The following is a 13,321-nucleotide window of genomic DNA, read 5'->3' on the forward strand; positions in this document are numbered from 1 at the left end:
AGATTGTCAGCAACATTATCCATTTTATTACTTCATAAAATATACACAAATACTGTAAATAGTGTTAAAGAACTGTACAGGATATCGGTACACAATACACAATGTGAAATACCTTTTGCTTCATCCTCTTGTACATCATCCTCAAATCTACAACTGCAATGCCACTGGGTCATGGTGGCCTGTACAATGGTAACTATACACAGTGCACTCCATACACATTTACACACACACACACACACACACCAGCAGATGCATCTAATGACAAAGTTGGAGAGGGGTTAAATAAAGAGAATGTCGTGTCAACTAAACCAATTTATTTTTCTGTAACAGAAATACTGAAAGTCGTTTTTTTTAGGGAATAAAGGAGGATCTGAACAGATGAAGTGATGTTATTGATCTTGGAGGTTTCACTGAAGCACTCGACTCACTCACACCTGTTGGATGACCCAGCTGGCACGGCAACAGTCGCCTATCTCCACGTTTATTTCGGATTCAACGCCCTATAAGTCATTAGTATGCATTTTTCTACTTTACACCTTTACAATAACCACATTTTGGCTTTACAATGAAATAAAAAATATTTACAGTGGAGTAAACAACAAAAAAGAAAAAAAGAGAAAAAAAAAAAAAGAAATTTGATGCCCCGACCCGCCCACATGTTCCTAACAGTGACTGTCCCCCACCCTCACCTCTTCTTCTTCAAAGCCCCAAATAACAAATGAATAAAAAAGGTAACTTTTAAGAAATATCATAAAAATTGCATCCCCTGTTTGTAAGCCAAAACGGGCAGCTGTGGTCTCAGGTCGAATATCGGTATGCTGAGATATTTCCTGAGGAGCTTCGCTCAAGACTTAGGAGTGAGTCCTTCGAATTTCCACAATCAGATTTTTTTTACCGCCACAGATTAAAATCAAAGCAAAAAAAAAAATTTAAAAATAAAATCAAAGCTTGTAAAAACAAAAAGATAGGCAGAGTAAATGTGCAGAGGATTTTTATGTCTAAAAGTGGATGTGGGGGTTGAAAAGCAGATAACCAGATACTTCACCAGGAATATTACAACAGCTAAAAAAACATCACTTTACTCATTCGCTTCCTTTCCTCTCTAATTGCCACCCTCTAATCTACATGCCTCGTCTGATTTAGCTTTCAATTCTTAAAAAAATACAAATAAAATAAGAAAAACAAACAAACAAGGGATACTCAACCTTCGATTTCATATTCCTTCATGAATAATAAAGATGACAGTCACTTTTTCTGGGAAAAAAAAGGGGAAAATTTCTAAGTCTGATCAACGATCAATAAGAAACATGCATGTTCCTGAAATCTTTTTTTTTTTTTTTTTTGCTCCTTCAATGCTGACTGTTTTCAAGGGAATGTTTAGAGGGAAAAAACAAAACAAAAAACAACAGAATGGGAATGAGCAACTGTCAAGGTGCAGCATTGTCATTGGTTTCATGTGATGTGGTGGTGATCCTATGTTTAAGAACGCATGTTGAACACCTTTGTGTATTTTCCTGAATCCTTTAAACATTTAATATCTCGTTGCAGCAAAAAAAAAAAAAAAAAAAAAAAAGAAAACAAAAACCCTGCATGTCCATTGAACAGTTTTGCAATAAACAAAGTATAAAGAACGTTGGGGGTAAAGAAAAAAAATAGTGACAAAAATTCCTTGCAGCCCTGCAAAAAGATGAAAGGATCAGAATTAGACTTTGTATTTATATTTCTAAACAATAGAAAATGCCAAATTTGAACTCACCTGTCATATGTGTGTGCATGAGGAGCTGCAAAATCTCACTTCCCAATGTGCTCGAATGGCACGCTGACCTGCAAACGACCACAGAATAAAGTTTAAGGCAAATAGCTTCCAGTTTATACTATTAAACTGAAATGTAAATGGATGGATTTAACTTCCCATGAAGTAAACTAGAGCTTGCAGTTTTCTGGCCGATCACTGATCCTTAAAAAGCCGCCCTGCTGATTCCGATTTTGGCTTTTTTGTCTGAAATGTCACTTTATAAACTCCCAACTCAGCTGTGGCGCCACAATAAATCAATAACTATACATGTTGCAATAGACACATGATCAATATCTGATAGACTATTCAATATTCGTTATTTAGAATATTCGCTGAACCACACAGCATTCTGGGAGTCGTAGGCAGAGGAAAGGCTTCTCTTTCAACCACTCACAGCCAGCTAAGCAAGTAGCATCAACAAACTCACTCACTCTTTGGTTACCTAGCAACAACACTATTGAGTAACTTTACTTAACCGGGTTGTTGCTTTGCTACAGTACAAACACTCACTTCAATATGGTGAAACTCCAAGTACGGCATAATTGTGAAGTGAAGGAAAATTATACATGGTTTTCATTTTCTTTTCAATTCCACAAAAATCTGTCAACTGACAGATTTATACAAGATTCGCAGTAATTACAGCTGCAAATCTTGCAAAGCAATACTTGCATGACTAAGATTACTCAGACATTTAATGCTAATGAGGAGCCTTCACAACCGGATGAACTGAATTTTATTGAGGCACGTTTTATAGTTACACCTCTTCACAGTCAACCATGTGATGCACTGAGTTTGTCCATCATATCAAACACATCGACGTTTGGAGATGGATTGTCGGAAAATGTAGAAAATCTCAAGGGGAATTAATTCTATTGCTGAACACTGAAACAGTAAGCTGTGATTACCTCCAAAATCTCATGAGATTAACATCAGAAGTTAGAGGTTTAATGTTGGAGTCGATCCCAGCAGGGAACAGTGCAAACAACACTAATCTAGCATATGAGTAAATCAATTCCATGTAGCTCTTGTTTTAAAACACAATGTGTGTCAGAAAAGGGGGTTTAACGTCAAGTATGATGACATTTTTGCTTAGAAAAATTCAGAGCCTTGAATGTCGTCTCACCTGTGACGTGGAAATCCTCGACTGGTCTTGTCGGGCCGTGAGGTCAGAGGACGATACGTTGGCAGGAGCGCCACGGTGTAAACGCATGCTCACCTTCCTCTCCCGTTCAGCGCGGGAAATTGCACGAGGCGACGTGTTGCCTGTAGGGAAGAGAAATAATAGACGGCTTCTGATGAAGATTTTCTAGAAAATATTCGAGTCTGCAAAGTTTTCTCTTCTAGTTAAAGTGATGTAAAGGGGCAGTATGTGTTTTCCGCATACATACCATGTATCCACATGATACATGGTATCATTTTACAGCACAATGAAGTAACTGTGTTCTAAAAATGCTGCATATATCAAAAATGACTTCCTAATTTAACGACTTTAAATTGTAATGTCTCTATAATGCCGTTTTCGCACTGCAAGGAATGGAACGGAACAGTTTCAAAGTAGGGTCGACCGTGTTTGCATTAGAACTTCCAACCGGTTCCACCCGGCCCCTTGGAACCACAAGAGCTGTGGTTCCAATCGGGCCGGCCAAGCGGTTCTGCTTAGAATCAGCAGCTGATTGGCCATAGGGGTGTAGTGATACAATAATCTCACAATACGATATACGATATTCTGGTCACAATACGATATGTATCATGATATTTGTTGAGCGATACGATTCAGTGCATTTTTAGGGTTTTCTGAAAGATTTTAGAAGGACAGAGTGATTTTAGTGAGAAGTAGCTACTATAATGAGCTCAGCAGATGGGAAAATCCACCAGGTGTTTGCAAATTGCTGCTGGCTAGTCTGAAGGAGCTGAGTGGGGGGAGGGCCGCCCTGTGAGTCAGAAACTTGTAAAATGCAGCTCTGAGGAGGACCTTGGTCCTCAAGGGCGGGTCTAAGCCCACCCAGGCATTTTGAACAAGTTGAACGGTTGCCTCGGGAGATTACAGGATTTCTTAAACGTGCATGAAATAATCAAAAACACACTCTAGGTATGTTTCTGATGAAGGACTAAAAATATAACAGTACGTAAAGCTATAAAAAAGTCAACTTTGCATAAAACGGCCCCTTTAAATTTTAAAACTGGAATGTGTTTTAGTCAGTAACTCACCAGACTGCTGGACCCGTGAGGCCGGGTTTGAGATGGCTTGCTCTGGTCCGTTCCGGACTCTGTTGGGAGCGGCTGGAGTAGGGCCCGAGGGGAGGCCCCGCGACGCAGACCCCCTTGGGGCTCCTCCAATCCGGTCTTCTCGTTCGTCCCCGGCCCTTCTGTCACGATCCCCGTCCTCAGTTGATCGACTGGCGCCCTGAGAAATGCAATCGGCCATATTAGACTTCTACTGAAGGTTTCAATAAGCAGGAAAGTTTAGATACCAAAAAAAAAAAAAAAAAAAACGTACAAATTTGAGCATGTTCCAGTCAAAGACGTAATCGTAGGAGAATCCCTGTCGGTGGAAGAGATTCCTGAACAGTTGGCGTAGGTAGGAGTAGTCCGGTTTGTCATCGAAACGGAGTGAGCGGCAAAAATTCAGGTATGTGGAGAACTCGGCTGCGGAAAGAAAAACAAACAAACAATTAAAAAAAACAGAACGACAAAAGAGAAAGTGAATATACAGGAAAGTCAGAAAACCTGCAAGCGTCGACACAAATACTAGAATCCCCTGTTCAGTTTTAAGCAGAACGAACTAAACAACAGAAGCTGTGGATGGTTTCAGGAGCTGCACGAGGACTCACATGGATATCCTTTGCAAAGAACTTCGATGGGTGTGGACATCTTCTTCTCGCTGATTCGCTCGTACTTCTGTCTCTTGGTGGCAGCCTTGAGGCCCTGCCAGGGCAGCGAGCCCAGGTTGAAGTACATGAGGACGTAACCGAGGGACTCCAGGTCGTCGCGTCTCGACTGCTCTGTGGACACGAAGCGCCAGGTGTGCATGAATGAGACAGAACTACACCTGATGATTTTAAGGACAAATTTCTGGGGGTTTAAAGAATTGTTGCAATTTTACTTCTTGGTACAGTTCAACTTCTGTCAATACTATGGAGTTAATGTATATGCAGAAATACTTGCTTGAAAAAAAGAAGAAAAAAAGTAGTTTGTTAATTATACCGTTTGAGATGATGGTCAACTAATGACAATAATAATTCTTGTTAGGGTGGCCGACACCGTGACAAAAATAATTGAAGGAGTTAAAACTACTTTTTTCCTTAATTAAACAAAAAAATTCTTCAAGACCTAATACAACTCACAGACAGGATGACTGAAGTAAAAGCCAGATTTTGAAAATGTTTTCAGTAATTTGTTAATTACTTTAAGGAAAGAAAGAGAAAAATCCTTTTTTTTAAAGAATAAATCAATTAAAATCAGAATACTATGAAATAAAAAGTTTTAAGCCAAATCTATGGAAAATGATTAGGGACTAAAAAAACGACTTCTGACTTTTTTCAGAATTGTGAGATAAAGTCCAAATTCCGAGATTTTTCATTTTTTTCCCCCAGTGGCTCTAATCCTCTTTCGTACGTATCACCCAGCCATAGTTACATTATGTTTAAACCCCTCTTAGCTTTATTCAGGCATTCTGATTGGTCACAAGAGCATCAGTTGCTGTGACCAAACAGAATGCCTGAACAAAAAGGAGCATCAGCTGTTCATGAGATGGCAGCAGCAAACCTTTCCACATCTGAAATCCATCATACACCACCAGCACATTTTCAACAAGAATAAAAAAATTTTTTTTTTTWAAAAAAACACAGAAAACTCCAAGGACAATTAGGTCTGTGCATCGACTAGACTCTACCACCAGGCAAAGGTCAATGCGACCCAGATTATCAGGTAGCCGTCACTGAGCCAGAAAAGAGCGACCCTGATAAGAGGAAAACCTCTGGGTTTGATGCGCAAACATAGTGAAACAAACGATTATGGCATCATTCTCCCTCTGTAGATATCGCAGTAAAACTTGCGTCAGGGTCTCACCGATTCCAAGATGCGTGTTGATGGAGGCGTAGCGCGCCGTTCCCGTCAGGTTCTTGTTCTCCCTGTAAGGGATGTGCTGGTGCGTGCGCGCGTCGCGGTACTTTTTGGCCAGCCCAAAGTCGATGATGTACACCAGGTTGCCCTTCTTGCCCAAACCCATGAGGAAGTTATCTGGCTTCACGTCTCTGTGGATGAAGTTCTTGGAGTGGATGTACTCGATGCGACTGATCTGGAAAGGAAACATTTCTGTTACGCCGACAGTCGGCCGTGCGAGAGCTACTTAAGCCAACAAGGACAGATTGGCAGTGGCAGCGGGACAAATCAGGACAGGAAGGTCACGACCCCGCAAGGCTGAAAAGAAGCCAATCAGATGGCCATATGGACATCTGACACGCCAACGCGTCGGGGGGCAAAAGGTGAGTCTAGAGTCTGATCTGTGATATGAAACATCTCAGTCAACACAGAATAAAGCCGACAGCAGGCGAGGAGAGGAAATCGAAACATCCAGATCCTTTAAAAAGACTTCAAGGGAATCGTGTACAATGTTTACACACTGAGCTGCTGCAGAAAGAGTCACTCCTATCATGTTCCTCTACTGGCAGCGTAAATATCTCGTTCACCTTGATACCAGCTGACTGAGTGTTTCTGTAAGGCGAAGTTTGAGTCTCACCATCTGGTCTGCCAGAAGCAGGACCGTCTTCAGGCTGAACTTCCTGGAGCAGAAGTTAAAAAGGTCCTCCAGGCTGGGCCCCAGCAACTCCATCACCATGACGTTGTAGTCGCCCTCGGCGCCGCACCACTTTATCGACGGGATCCCGACTGGTCAGATAAAATAAAACGGGAGTACGTAGGGTTGAGTGGCAGAACAGCATTGCTTTGAAAAAGAGTCATTAAAACTGCAGCAAAGTTGATTTAAGTTGTGTTGAGGTGAATTTTAGCCTTTATTTATACTGAAGGACTGGTTATTCTGCTGTTTCTTTTGTGTAGCAGTCTTATCATCTCAACAGTGGCGCTTTGTGTTTAGGAAGTAAATCAGTTCTCTAGAATAAACAGTCACTCTGCCATGTAAACACAGACGGGTTGCTCGTTCTACTACCCATCCCTGCTTCCCATATGATCATGTTTTGAATGAAAACACTAAAACTGCAAGGGGTGTAAGGGAAAAGTAGCATTAGCTGAATATTGAGGAATATTTGGAGATGAAACATAGAGGAGTAATACATAAACTGTAGGGTAAGGAAAAGTTACATGACTTAACGCATTAATTTTGATTAGCTAATGACACAAATTTGAACATGTTTTGACTTTTTAACGCAGGCAGAACTAAGTTCTAACTCTGATTTGACAGCATTTCTGGAAATTATGCAAGTAGAATCTGTTGAAACGCTTTCTTTGCCACTGAAAAGATGGGAGGAAAAAAAGCATTTTTGTGGTGCAACATCAGGTTTAATATATATATATATATATATATATATATTTTAGTTGATGAACGACAAAGTAGTTACAAAGGTAATTTCGATTCTGCTAAGTGGATACATTTCAGAGCAGCATCTGCGTTCTTTTGTTTGGGCTTCATTTCGTAATATTACTGTAAAGTGAAAACCTCTCATTCGTTATTCGTCTATTGTCATGCCGACAGTAATATGACATACCCTGGTATTTCTAGTAAGATTCAACTATCTCAATAAAAGAAAACTGATAAAAAGAAGCATAAAAGTGGTCAATTTCAGCAAGCAATTTCTCCAAATTGAAACAAAATAAAAGAAAAGAAAATCCTAGACTGACCCTGAAGGTCAGAAAAAAAATTAAAAGAGAATTTGAATTTTATTGTTTGAGTGTCGGGTTTGGCAGGATGTTTTTGCGACGTCTGTGAAGGAATGCGCTGAAAAATCCTGCCGAGCGCGTTGAAGCAGCAGGCAGCTCACCTCCTCCCTGCATCATCTTGTAGAACTTGCTCTCAATGTGCAACTGTGGGTGTTTGGTCTTCACACATTCCAGCTTGATGGCGACTTCCTCGCCCGTCGCAATGTTGGCACCTGAGAAGAAGCGGACAGAAATAACCACATCTGTACGGGACGCGCAGGAGAAGCAGGTTTTGCTGCCTGCCGTTGGATGAAGATGAGGAACAGTTTCCCTCCCCCACTTACCGAGGTAAATGTCTCCGAAGGATCCACTCCCTATCTTTCGCCCCAGCCGGTATTTGTTCCCCACTCTCAGCTCCATGGTTGCGAGGTGTCACTGTCATCAACGGACAACGTAGATCTACAAAGGGGGGAAAAAAGCAACATATAAACACACATATTCTCAACTCTGTGGCTCGTTATTAAGACGTATTTTGGGGGTCAAAATAAGGGTGGTCAGTCAACATGTCGTTTGTCATTTATAGTGGTACATTTATTTTTAGTTTTGACTTGTTGGCTTGATAAATTCAAATTATAGTTTTCGTCGCTGTTTGTTCAACAAGTGCATCAATAAATATATGTTTTTTGAATTAAATATGGCTAAATGCAGTTACTGTATAATCATTTTGGGGTTTTTCATGGGTTTATGATTGTTTCATTTCATTTTAACAGCTAGTTTTGACTAGTTTTTAATAACGTTTCTGCTAGTTTTTCTTAGTTATATAATTGTTTTGTTTTTATTAAAGTTGTAGTTTCTCATTTGTTTTCTAAAAGGTGATTATGTATATACCAATTGGTTAATAAATGCTCAACAGAAGATGCCATTTTCAAAAAATTTATTCAATTATTATGGAACAATCGACTCATGGCGTTTTCTCCAAACTTTTGCTGTCGCCATTTTGCAGGCTAGCTTAAGTGCCGAGAAAAAATAAATAAAAATTTATTTCACATCAGATCAAAAAGTTAATCAATAGATTCATAAACACAAAGACGAAGCATAGTACATCTCTAATTTAGGGCTGTAGTGATACAATAATTTCACGGTACGATACACGATATTCTGCCCACGATACATATTGATACGATATATATTGATACAATATTCAGCAAACAATACAATTCAATACACTTTTGCGATTTTTTTGAAAGATTTTAGAGGGACAGAGTGATTTTGGTGACATTTTGTGACCGTTATAGTTGGATTGAATTCATTTAACTGAAAACTGATTAAAAGCACCAACTACACAATACCTGGCTCTGGTTGGACATGGACACAGACTTAAAGTCGACRGCTGGACAAAATGAATCAAAGAAGTGGTGAGAAAACATGTTTCTTTTAATTGAAACAGTACAAACTGTAGCTTGCATGCATCTGTAAAGTAAATGAAGTGCACCAAGTACCTGCTCTGAATAGCTTGATACCTTTTTAACCTTGACACTTAACATCTGAAGGAATCACTCTAAGCCTGATGACCTAATCACTCTCCTGGCGAAGCAAGCAGTGAGTGAGCAAGGTGACAGTTGGATGTTACGGTACTTGCGGATGAATATCGATTTTTTTTCTAGGAAAGAAAATATCATATATATCGCAGAATCGATATTATTACACAGCCCTACTCTAATTTCAGAATGTTTTAGTTTTACAAATTCCACCTGGTTATAGTTTCGTTTCCCCCCATTAATTACAGTTTTTATTTATTTCAGTCAACAAAAATGTTCTCTCAATTTCAGTTTTCATCGTTTTGCTCATTTCAGTTAACTATAATAACCTTGGTTTAGTGGCATAAATCACAATTATTTGTTTGACTGGTGTCACACCTTGACTAAAGTAAATGTTAGTCAAGAGCAGAATTTGTGCATGAGAGGCTACAATTGCTGTGCCATGCAGTCACAGCCTCAGAGTTACATAAACAGTAGTAATAAACAGCTCTTTTATGACAATATTACCACACAGTTTTGTAATAAACTTTAAGTTCAAATCAGTCTCCCCTTGGTCAAAAACCATTCAGTATTAAACGTGGAGCCAGTTTCTTTATTTTGCCACGTGACAGAATGACTGAAGTCTTTGTTGAGACTCTCGGTTTCTCATATGATGAATTTATCCCAGCAAAACTCACCACATGTTTACAAGAGGATGCATCCCGTTAGCTGGAAAACACACATTTAGCCTCAAGAACAAAAAAAAAAACAACAGTGGAACTTGCAGGGTAGCTAGGGATGATAGGGTGGAGGACTGCTTTGGGCTCAGCAGAAGGGAGGAGCGAGAAAAAAAAGAAAAGAAAAAGAGGCCATAAATGTCGGTATAAACCTGGAAGAGGAACGAGGAGGACCTGATGCTGCACGAGCACGAGGCTTTGGGATACATGAGGAAATCGAGTGCAAATTCTGAGCGAAGCTCGCACGTGATGGCGGCGCGGAATCATCACTTATTCAGCGCTTCGCTCGACCACGCCACAATGAGCAGCAACTGCCAAAAGCGAGGCTGAGCTCTCTGCCGCGCCGGGCCGGCAACGCCGAAGGAAAGGAAGCATGAGTGGCCGCGGCGACCGAGAGCAACTGGCTGGCTGGATCTGTGTCAGAGCCCTCGGACCGCTGGGTCTGTGTAATGAACTCCAGAAAGCCCAGAGCTGCGGAGTGGCGCTCATTAGACGAGAGTTTACACCCAACGTTAATCTGGGAACGCCGTGTCGACAAAATGTGCCGTTTCCAAAATGCAGAGAATACAGAGAACACAGACTGAGCATACAAACACATTCATATTAAGGGAACAAGCACACAGATAACGTATCGATTCCTAAGATGGAACCACAAAACGACCTCGGCTTATCTTACTTAAGAGAGAAAATCTAAATCTTCAAAACAAGTTCACTTTGGGACAACTCCAACAAATCAGGCAACAATCCTCGGAGAACCAGTATGGCAGGCAGTTTTAACATAATATCGGTTTCTGTTATATTCCAGATATTAAAAATTGATGCATCAGTACATTAAGGTATCTTTAATTATGTTTTGAAGAGACAAAATACCCATTTGCGATATCTCTCAAATACATTCTGACTAGCATAAATGACATCAGAGCCACCATTAATTTGTGTGGGAGCCTTAATGTGAGATATCAACGATTAATTACCGACCATCTGAAACAAATATTTCTGATATTAAAAAATAAATTATGACTAGTCATGAAGTAGATTTAAGATCTCACTTTTTGTTCTGAATAGTCAAAAATATCTTGTATGACACCATAATTCAAACCATCTTAAGATTTTTAGATTTGACTAGTGCAAAATAAATTTCAGCCACCTTTAAAGAAAATAATGACGAGGCAAAACTAAATTATAAATATATGGATCTATAATTCTGACTAGTCTAAATTCCTTTCAAGACATCTCCAAATGAAAAAAAATCCAAAGCACATGGGCAACAATAAAAAAATTTAAAAAATCAAATTGAATGTCAGCAGCTCGCCATGGTAGATGTGACAGATGCAGACGGATCAGAGTTAATAAAGGGTTAGGGCCATGACAAGCATGAGTGTGGAACCGGTGTTGCAACCAAAGACCAGAGTTGAGGAGTAAAATAATTACAAAAATAAAACAGACAGAGAGCATTCAGTTCAGAAACAAGAGACACACAACAATCAACTCTATTCCTCTGCATCCTTCAGGCTGGTGCATGTACTGTTGGCATAAATGCATTAAAAAAAAAAAAATGCTTTTGTATTGGTCTTAGCCCTGCCTTATGACTGGGATTTTAGGATTCTCAAAGGTGTGAGTATCATAAGCTCAACAGCAATGGGAGGAATTCATCATTTTCAGGTCTCGGAGACAGCGTGAGTGCATAAGGTGAAGCAATTGGAATTAGCCTGTCACACTGCACTGGAAAAACAACATGTGCTATTACGGTAGTAATCGTCTCCAGTAGAGTGGATTGGTCAAGATGGTTCAGTACACATCTGCTGGTTTAACGGGAGTCTTAGTAGTAGCTGCGAAAACATGATGTTCTAAGGAGCTGGAATGCTATGGTTTAAGTTTTAATATCTCACAGTGACGACTGTGAAACAGGAAATATATATATATATATATATATATATATATTTTTTATTTATTTTTATTTTTATTATTTATTTATTTTTTTCCCAGCTTTTCATCAATCTAAACAACTTCTGTTTGGAGCACTTTGACATGAAATTATATCTACTCAAAACTCTTAAAATAAAAAAAGAAAACAAAACAATGTCAGTCACGCAAAACCAGATTATTTCGCAATCACACGAACACTGCTAACGTTACGCCCCTCACAGCTGTCACTACAAACAACTACTTTGTTCTGAATTCAACGGATGCCACATTTTGTGCGCAATTTTTTTTTTCTCTCCCCCATTTATGCTAACAAAACGACGGGTTTGTAGCTGTAGTGGCACAATTCAGTCGGTATTCCTTTTGGCAAAGTGCTGCGATATATTTTTCAGAAAGATTTTTTATAAAACATTTACAGTCACAATTTGACAAAAATAATAAATAGGTGACATACAACAGCTTATGTCTGCTTTTACTAGTTTGCGTTAGAAATACAAGCCACAGGAATCAGCGTAAGTTGACTGTTAGCCGCTACGACTATGCTAGTAGGAGGAATACGTTACCCGAACCGTGGGACGTACTGCTGAAAAGGTTCTAAATTTAAGAAAGCTTCACATTAATACAGTTGAACAAGTCAAATTTTTTTGTCTTACTTACAACCGCACCCTTACATGCATTCAACTAGCCAGGGTAGACAGCCAGTCCTACTACTTGCCCCCTCCCCCTCTCCTGTAAGCCGTGAATAGGAGACTCTGCTTCGGTCGAATCGGGTCTCTTTTCCCCCTCGGTTTTAATGGTTCCCCGACCCAACACTCACCCGATATCGGGTTCGTCCGACAACTGGTTAAGTGGAGCTTCTGATCCGATGGTTGTCAGTCGGGCAAGAAACCGACCAGAGGAGGATGGGAGCGGATTATGGCAGCTCTCATACCCCCAGCTCTGAGCTCAGTCGTCGGTTGCGCTCCCTGTTGATAGTCCCTGAGAAGCTCCAGCAGCACAAACAGCCGTTCTCCACTCTGATTTGCCTCCCCTCCTCTCGTTACTTAACGACGTACGTGCTCACAACGTCGATGATGTCACCCCTTGAATGTCACCGTCAGTACTAAAACTGGAACGTCAAATCTAACTACGCCTCCCTTATTTAATTTCACCRTTCATTAAATTTCTAGTTACCGTTATCAGCTCCAAAAGGAACTACTTAATAGAATTTTGACAGTTAAACGTGTTATCTTTTTTTATATATCGCGTTAGTACTTTACAGCAAGTAAACAGTTAACTGTAAGCCATTGTTGACTGTAGCTGTGACGTTGGTTTTAAATTGGATTGGTGTGTTGATGGTAAAACGATGACTGACACAGGGCTTGTTGCAAGACTATTAGTTATAATACCCATATTATATATTTTTAATATTTTTGCTAATATAAGAGGTAGAACAAACGAGATACTGTTGAAAATTCACATTTCGAATCACCAAACAG

The 13,321-nt window shown here is 39.8% G+C and overlaps 1 protein-coding gene across 1 annotated transcript; it reads right to left on the reverse strand.

Annotated features, from left to right (window-relative positions):
• Nucleotides 1-3: 3 nt before the first annotated feature.
• Nucleotides 4-12,975, reverse strand: LOC103468446 (casein kinase I). Its single transcript, XM_008415543.2, has 11 exons — nt 12,661-12,975; nt 8,011-8,125; nt 7,789-7,899; nt 6,534-6,682; nt 5,864-6,092; nt 4,627-4,797; nt 4,293-4,441; nt 4,004-4,199; nt 2,919-3,058; nt 1,757-1,824; nt 4-1,677 (listed from the first exon to the last, which is right to left on the reverse strand). Exons 2-10 carry the CDS (start codon nt 8,084-8,086, stop codon nt 1,792-1,794), a joined length of 1,254 nt encoding a protein of 417 aa, XP_008413765.1. The 5' UTR covers nt 8,087-8,125; nt 12,661-12,975; the 3' UTR covers nt 4-1,677; nt 1,757-1,791.
• Between the last annotated feature and the right edge of the window lie 346 nt (nt 12,976-13,321).

This window comes from Poecilia reticulata, linkage group LG8 (assembly GCF_000633615.1).
Source record: "Poecilia reticulata strain Guanapo linkage group LG8, Guppy_female_1.0+MT, whole genome shotgun sequence".
NCBI lineage: Eukaryota > Metazoa > Chordata > Actinopteri > Cyprinodontiformes > Poeciliidae > Poecilia > Poecilia reticulata.

Coding starts and splice junctions, on each gene's coding strand:
- LOC103468446 (XM_008415543.2), bottom strand. CDS start 8,086: ATGGAGCTGAGAGTGGGGAACAAATACCGGCTGGGGCGAAAGATAGGG. Junction 4,442..4,626: donor TCTTTGCAAAGGATATCCAT/GTGAGTCCTCGT, acceptor TTCTTTCCGCAG/CCGAGTTCTCCACATACCTG. Junction 4,200..4,292: donor ACTGGAACATGCTCAAATTT/GTACGTTTTTTT, acceptor TGCATTTCTCAG/GGCGCCAGTCGATCAACTGA.